General features: G+C 33.9%; 1 protein-coding gene across 1 annotated transcript; it reads right to left on the bottom strand.

Annotated features, from left to right (window-relative positions):
• Positions 1-2,294: 2,294 nt before the first annotated feature.
• On the bottom strand, positions 2,295-7,695 carry LOC125647707 (piggyBac transposable element-derived protein 4-like). Its single transcript, XM_056144582.1, has 5 exons — positions 7,447-7,695; positions 6,187-6,331; positions 5,211-5,374; positions 4,751-4,923; positions 2,295-4,287 (listed from the first exon to the last, which is right to left on the bottom strand). Exons 1-5 carry the CDS (start codon positions 7,551-7,553, stop codon positions 3,971-3,973), a joined length of 906 nt encoding a protein of 301 aa, XP_056000557.1. The 5' UTR covers positions 7,554-7,695; the 3' UTR covers positions 2,295-3,970.
• Positions 7,696-8,663: the final 968 nt, after the last annotated feature.

Below are 8,663 nucleotides of genomic sequence, written 5' to 3'. Positions count from 1 at the left end.
GCGCGTGGGGCTATTTATAAACACCTAATAATTAATAACTTATGCGTCATCCGGAACATCTCGAGCCTTTCACCGTAAAACACCGTGTTTTCGGTGAAAAGCCCGAGGTGTTCCGGATGATTTTATTTTATGTATCCTTGGACGAATTTGACTCCAGTTTTGGCACTCTAGTTTTCCTTTTAGCTCTTACAAATTTTTTGTTATTTCGAATTTCCAAAATTTCGGCTTGAGCATCACTGAAGAGACATTATTTGTGGAAATGCGCATCCGGTGCATCAAAATTGGTACCGTATAGATTTTACATTACGACCTCTTGGTCGAGGTATCTGCTGGTGTACTGTTAGTTTCCGAGGGTCTCTACAGCCTAATAGCCAAGTACTTCGTTACTAGCTTGGAAATACGGATGTATATTTAATTTCTGGGATGAAATTTAGAAATTCATTTTAAAATTAAGGATTATCTCCTATATGTATAACTCTTATCTTTGGACGAATTTGGCTCCAGTTTTTTTTTGCACTTTAGTTTTCCTTTTAGCTCTTACAAACATTGCTATTTCGAATTTCCTAAATTTCGGCTTGAGCATCACTGAAGAGACATTATTTGTCGAAATGCGCATCTGGTGCAACAAAATTAGTACCGTATAAGTCTTACATATACCACACTTGTTTACTCTCTAAATAATCTAATCACTGTTTTCAAACAAGTAATTAAGGAAAAGTTAATAACTTTTAACATTAATTGATCTGCTTGAAAGTAATTATGTACAAAAATGATACATGAACATCAGATCATACAGCTTTAACTTGGGTGAGAACACAATAAACGAGGTCCCGTATCACAGCAGATGTGGTATGATAAAGAGTCCTCCCTACTCAAAGGCCGTAAGCATTGGTCATATGCCTAAATTTGCAGCCCTTCACAGGCAAAGATTAGTGATGTCTCCATATCAGTGAAAGATTCTTTTAATTTCATCAATAAAATATGTTCAAAACAAAACAAAGATTCTCGAGAGGGACGTCAATCATATAATCAATCAATATATCACCATCAAGAAATGTCTCCGTGGTTTGATGCTTAATACTTAGGTCGTCAACAGTCACCAAACAGTAACACGTGCAAACCTGGTCCGTCTTGTGGAAATGAGTTAATTTTTATTTAAATAAGCGAAGGAAGAAGTGGTGGTCTATAAAGATATGCCTCTGCTGGACAAGAGGGAAACTGAAGACGGCGTTCCATTAAGTTGGTGCGCAGAATCTCCTATAGTCTGAAGATGTAGTGAAAATTCTTATTGAAAATATAAGTAGCATCAAAAGATTTTATATTAATTGAATATTATTTATATTCATTAATCAAAATTAATAGAAGTACAAATTGTATTTCAACAGCATATAAAAGTATGGTGATGACTTGAGAATTATAAAAATGTAGGTGTATAATAACTTATCATAGCTAATTGGAGTTTTGTCAGGTATCACGACTATGATATCCCCTTAAACTCAAATGCCACCGTGCTGCTCCAGTCGTCCTAGCTTGTTATCAGGTGCCATTTTCGTTGGAGTGTAGGGTGGCGACACAGAATCTGAAGAATATACATTAGAACATGTTGATATTGTTCCTATCATAGTGCCCTTTGTAATATTCAGATGCCAATGAGAGTTCATGTAGAAGCTTTCCTAATCTTGATTCTGATACAAGGAACATCTTTTGGCTTCACTTTCAGTCGCAATGGGAAATATTGGGAGTCCTCATTCTCACTATCACTTTCCTCGGGAGCATCATAGTAGGGATCTTGATAATCACCCTCGTCACTGTCAACATCTTCATCACTGATTTGATCTGACTGGTGGACTGTCTAGACTGTTGATGTGATGGTAAAAGACCAACAGCCACTTTTAAAGGCATTTCATCAAACAGACTCGAACACTGAACAACAGTATACACTGTAGTCACAATTGATGATAGAAACGGTACTTGAATGTGTCTTGTCCGTTGAGAAACTGGGATGAAATCTTGACACCACTTGCAGCGGGTTTCTATTAACCCTTTCTCTACCGGTACTTTTTAGAGGTTTTTAAAAACAAGATGACAGTGTCTTTTAAATCGATTTAAATCAATATGTGCCTTCATTTGATGTAGGCATATGACATATAATTTTGTTCACAATTGGACGGGGAACAATTTTCTAAAAATGTTGTCAGGATATTCCATGACCTTAAAGAGGTCTACAGGGTCAAAGGTCAAATAAGTGCAGATTTTTCAAACATTTTTTTCCAGAAATATATATATCATGACCCCTCTCACTAGATTAGAACCAAAAATAGGAAATTCTAAATGTATGAGCTGATGTGCCTTTTAAAATACTACAACAACATTACAATCAAATTAATTAATTTTATTGACATATAAATATTTTTGGTTGCTAAGTAACAACATTCGCAGTGCAATTTTGACCAAAATTTGCCTTTCTGCAGCCATTTAATACAATTTAAACATAATTGCATATCATGGTTATTAGTAAATGCCACATTATTTTGAAAATATAATATGTAGACAGATCTTAATGATTTTAATTTTTTTTTAACAAACATTATGAACACATGGGAGATAATTAAGGTCAAAGGTCATAAATTCAAAAGTTGTACGTAATGTACATTGACATCGTTTTTTAACAATATGATATTCTGTGAATATCTTCCACTAGATAGAATACTGCAACATGAAAAATAAAGATCTTTAACTGTTCATTCAAAATAATTTGATTTTTTTTACATCAAATATATTTGGTTGCTAAGCAACAACACCGTAACAAATGTTATCATAAAGTACTACCCGTTTTTCCTCTCCACGTAGGAATGTTCAAGTACATGTACATGTACTTGCTTTGAATCACTATATCTAACTGCACTTGCATCATGTTTAACAAGAATGTGCTTATCATATGCAACCTTTTAAAACCTCTGGTGGTTAATTACACAAGCCATTTAACATATTGAAACAAAAATGTACATGCAGTAAAATATTCCAGATTTTAAGAACTACACACATTTTATGTGTATTGCATTACATTCACTTGTGATAGCTCTGACATCAGAAAAAAATATGCATTGAGAACACAGTATATTCATAATTTTCTCTTTTTACATGACAAATTTGCACAATTTCTAACATGTTCCCCTTCTTTACTGTGCCATTTTTTAAAACAATTTCTGTCATTTGATAAACAAAGAGGAACTTGACATGATACACAAAATACAGATGTCTTATAACTTGGAACCTTCTCATTCATAAAAATTGCCTCAGCATTACAAAATGTACAGTCTTTCCTTTTATCTAAAAATTCAGGTATACATGCAATAGGACTTTCTTTTGATACACACTTTTCATTTAAACCCATCAGTGACATGGCAAGTGATTCGCGGAATTCAAGTTGTCCATATACAGAAGAACAATTTGTAAACTGATTGGCATGTAATTTTCTAAATTCTTCAAAAATAATATAAGAATTAACAACCATGATATCAAGCAAATGAAAAAACAGAACTTTCCACCAATGATACTGTGTTCTAATATAAGACGGATATTTACTTGTAAACTGGTTTGAAAGATCTACAGCTCCCATACATTGATTGTAATCATTAGCAACTACAGGTTGTACAAGTCCTTTTTTGTTCCAAGTTAATCTAGATTTCATAGTGCGTTCACAAACAGTTGTAGCTGAGCCATGGTGTAATGGCGACATAAAAGTAACTACCTTACAATCTTTCCATTGCACAAATACAAATTCATCAACTCTGTGCCATCTAAAATCACCTCTAGTGGCTACTCTTTCCCACATTTTCACATTTCTAAGTTCATCAGGTATAGACAAGCTATTAGATTTCAGTACACCAATAAGATAAATTTTCCTAGCAAGTAATTCTTTGCCAAGAGCTATAGATGTATAAAAACAATCAGTAAACAACCTATATCCTTAATCAAAAAGAGGTTTACACAATGTAATAGTGACATTAAATCCAATACCCTTTGTTTTATCTGTAAAAATAGTATTATTTTTACCAAGATAGACAAAAAAGTTGTATGTATAGCCAGACATATTACATGCTACAACCCAAAGCTTTATTCCAAAGCGAACAGGTTTGTCTTTAATGAACTGACGAATGCCCGAGAACTTATGCTTAGAGGCGACCATTCTCTCATCTACCGCTATTTCCCTGTAAGGCTGGTATAATTCCTTCGATTTCTCACAAACATGATCAACCAATGACTGTATGCGTGTTAACTTCTCAGCTGATGAAATAAAAAAATAAAACATAGCATTGTAATACGTGCTTTACTGTACAAGAAATCATTAGAAATGATATACAATATATTAAATATAAAATGCAATAAATGTAAATGCATTTGACAAACACCAATGCCTTTTAATATCAGCAAAGTTAAAGTCACAAAGTATAAACATTTGGTAACACCGGAAAGTTCTTTCCAAATGCATACAAATGTAAAATTGTTACCCATTCAAAAGCTGTGGCTTTTAGCATAGACAAACAGACAGACCAAAAACTATATGCCATATAAATTTTTTTGCCGATACATTTTCGAAAAGAAATGTTACCAATTTATATATTTGCGTTTTAGTGTATGCATGAATCTCATCATATAATATATAACGAATTATTCACATAAATCCCGCACATGCAAATATTATAACTGAACATTTCATAAAATGTGCAATAAAAACAGTAGTAGAAACCTTTGTTGATATCAGCTGGTGGAGTTACTTGTAAGAAGGACAAAATAGCCTGGAATCTATTTCTAGACATAATTCCTGGTACTGGGTTGTTCCGATATAGGGCATGCGTTGACCAATACCTATCTATCGACTGGAACTTTACGACAGACATATATAAGATAATGCCCAAAAATCTGAAACAAAAAGTAGTTATCAAAAGTAAGTTTACTTAGCATGAAAATAATTGAATACGCAATTGGCTGTGTAAATGTTTCCTATAATCAACTCTTTCTGAAGATTATACATTTATAAACTTATGATAAAATTTTATCAGAGGTAATTGCAGTACACATCATATGAACATGTAAGATGTATAGCCAGATTAATTGTGGTAGAGGGTAATTTTATTGCAATGCAAATTATAATTCACTTCAACCTGAAAATCATTGTAACAATACTGGTACTTTAGAACTATTAATACCTATACAGTTCCTCTTCAGTGAGAGGCTGCCAACTTCCTTGGGAAGCATACGACAATCTTTCCCCTCTAGATATGGCCATCTCAGCATAATGGTTGGTGGCAACACAGATGGAAAAAACAGCTTCAAAAAATCTACTGGTTCTCTGAACAATCTGGCCCCATATCTAAAAGAAAATTCCAAATAAAATTAGTATTAGCCGTCATTCCCTATTTCATGCTAAAACAAATCAGTTATAGACATCTAAAAATTCTGTGCACATGCACGCACGTGCTGTTGAGTAATTTGACCATGTTGATGTATTTCAAGTCTAAATATACATGTATGACTACAACAGAAGTTTCACAACAGTTCAATGAAAAATGAGAAATTAACAGCACCTCAAAACTACGAGGACCAAAATCAATGCATGTGCGCATAAGTAAGACACATTATTTTTGTTGATGCTATTCAATAGGTATTTGATCGATATACTTACAGTATAAATTTCATATTGTTTCCATCATTTAATATAAAAAAGTTATGGTGATTTGAAAATCGACCAATCAGAATTTAGCACACGTGCATGCACGTGCTGGAAAGTAATTTTGACTATAGATTTGAGTTAAGAACATCAAGATAAATTTTTAACCTAAGTTTCAAAAGATTCTGTTGAAAAACAAAGAAAGTCATGGTCATTCAAAGAAATGAACCTTCAAACGACAATGCACGTGCATGCGCATGTGCATTTGCAATTTTTATTACACCGATCTGTAGATATTTGGCACGTAGACAAAAAAGTCACAAGAAGAAGGAATAATAATACTAAGAAACAGAGTAAAACCAATATGTTCCCAAACTCCGTTTGGGGAACATGATATGTTTTTGTATCTTCTATGTTTCGCATGTACATTTATGTGATATCTAGTAATGCAACAATGGGTTTCACCCTATACACAACCTCAAGAGTCGTCCCATCTGAATGCCAGGTTGTCGTACCGGGTGAAAAGCCACAGTTCTTGGATCCGGTGCCCCTGTGTCCTCTACATTAGCATCCTTCCAATGCATGTCTGGATTTGCCAATGGATCCTCGCTAGCGGAAGATAACTGGGAACTTCCCACTGAGGACTGGGATTCCAATACCCTTTTTAAAGTATTAAACATTTCTGATCTAAGCTTTAAAGCAATGTAAGCTTCAAGGAAGCAGTGGATAACTTCGCTTGGAAGTATTGGTCAATTCATTTACAAATAGAGATGCCCAGTGGCGGCTTTAAGGGGGATGCAGCCTCCCACCCCCCTTAAAATTTTCAAAATTAAGGTAAATCGTGGTATTGTGCTCAGAAAAATGTACTAAAGAATGTAAGAAGCAATAATTTCTTCCACTCCCGGAGAAATAAATAACACAATCTAATGATTTCTTGAATTACTTTATTGGGAGAAGTTAATTTTTTTCAAAAACTATTAAAATTTGCGTCATTTTATTAATTTCACCTCATAAAAAAATGATAGAAAATAGTACAAAAGACTAAATAGGAGATATATTTAGTCAAAATTAGAGAAATCTAGGCAAGATGGGGCACTTGCTCATCATCTCATAGCACACTGGTTTTGAATAATCAAACTATGTCTCAGTAAAGGCCTCGGTTCCATAGGACATAATCATTTCAACGATAGGCCTAGAGCATTCTAATACTAACAGCACACCTGCCACACCAGCACCAGCAGGTATGGATAACATGTGATTTATTGTCATATATGATTAACTACATGGGTATAAAATGCATGTACTTAGATACAATGTAAAAGGGAACCATGATTTTTCTATTAGCCTTTCGAAAATCGACCCCCCCTCCCCCCCCCCCCCCCCCCCCCCGCATTTCGTTTTTGCTACGATATGAAAAAAATAACTCAAATTATGATAATGAATTATATCATCACAATATGATTTTTCCTAATTATTCATGTTTGAATTTTTTTTTTGAGGAAATAGAAAGATAAGATTTTGATCAACATAGAAAATCAGCACACGAGCGCCCATGAATGCCGGACCCGGACAAATTGAACACATTAAATCATATATGTTCAGCTCTTAATAAAGAGTTGTATGTTGCATACTTGGTGTAGATATCATACATATAGATACTTTCTTTCACGAAACGACAAATTATGGCATCATATTGTAAATTTCCATAAAACGACAAAACCACAAACAGCTTTTCGCGCACTTTTTCCTAGTCCTCTGTGACTACATCAACTTACATGTCATTTATAGTGAATGCAGAGTCGCTTGGATCGTCATCAAATGTATCCTGCAAAAGGAGGTCCAATGCATCTTCTTCATCTGACGATATCAGGTCGTTTTCCATAGTGAAGGTTGTATATAAGCGTTAAAGCGTTGAAATCTTAGCGTTCGCTGTGTTGTTTTCAGTCAAACGGAAACACGTGTTACTCCTGCACACTCAGTAAACCCCGGATCCAGATCACGAAAAAAAGCGTCGGACTTGTTAATTTTTTTCTTTGTTTGGCAGAAAAAAATTATAGCTGTACCGAAAAATGTTACATATTTATATCTAAATCTGATGTATTTTTTTTTTCAATGTATACGTACTCTACCGATACATTCTCAATATGTGTTTCATGAACTTACAAATGGTTTGTGTAAAGTTCTGATATATAGATCTACTTGTATCAATAATGGTTTTATTGGGTTTGTTTTTTTTAAAGCAGAGAATACCAGGGTAATTATTTCATACATGTGTGTATATTGATTTAGTGTATCAAAAGCAAGTAACCAATAGAGGTCAATACACATATTTTACACTACCTTATTGTGCGACGCGGGTCGATCGGATTCAGTGACGTCATTTTGTCAGTAATTTTGATAAAAACCGCACCGCATGTCCCAATTTCATTTTATCGTTGTATAAAAACTACCAAGAATTATAACACGAATAAGGGCTCATAAAAAAGGAAATTCCCTCTACTTTTACAGGCTGTATTTACTTTTCCCTATTTCAATATACGAATATAGGTAAAACGCCGATCTGTTTTAAAATTGAGAAATTAAAGCGTAAGAACACGTATGTGTGCAAACAATTGCTATTTTCTTATTACATTGCCGGGCATTATAAATAATTTTTATATACACTGAAGGCAGGGAATATATGCTTTTCAAACATATAAAAAATATTGCATTCAGAGGGACAATAAAAAAAAATGGTATCGAGGGGGAAAATGACCTTGCGACAAAGCGTTGCGTCATATTTAGACGAAGCCATCTTTCACTTTAAATGCTTTTATTGATTTCATGGCTTTATTTACTTAATTAAAATTTACATAGTTAAAAAATAGAGAAAATTTCCAAAAATATGATATATAGATCATATATCTTATGGACGTAGTTTCATAGATTTAGAGGCACTCTTTTTGCGTAGTCTTATTTTTACGCGCCATCGGTCAAATTGACCGGTACGGTA

The sequence above is a fragment of the Ostrea edulis genome, chromosome 1 (assembly GCF_947568905.1).
Source record: "Ostrea edulis chromosome 1, xbOstEdul1.1, whole genome shotgun sequence".
Lineage (NCBI taxonomy): Eukaryota > Metazoa > Mollusca > Bivalvia > Ostreida > Ostreidae > Ostrea > Ostrea edulis.
The sequence above is the reverse complement of the archived record's forward strand: the minus strand, read 5'-3'. Positions and strand labels throughout refer to the sequence as shown.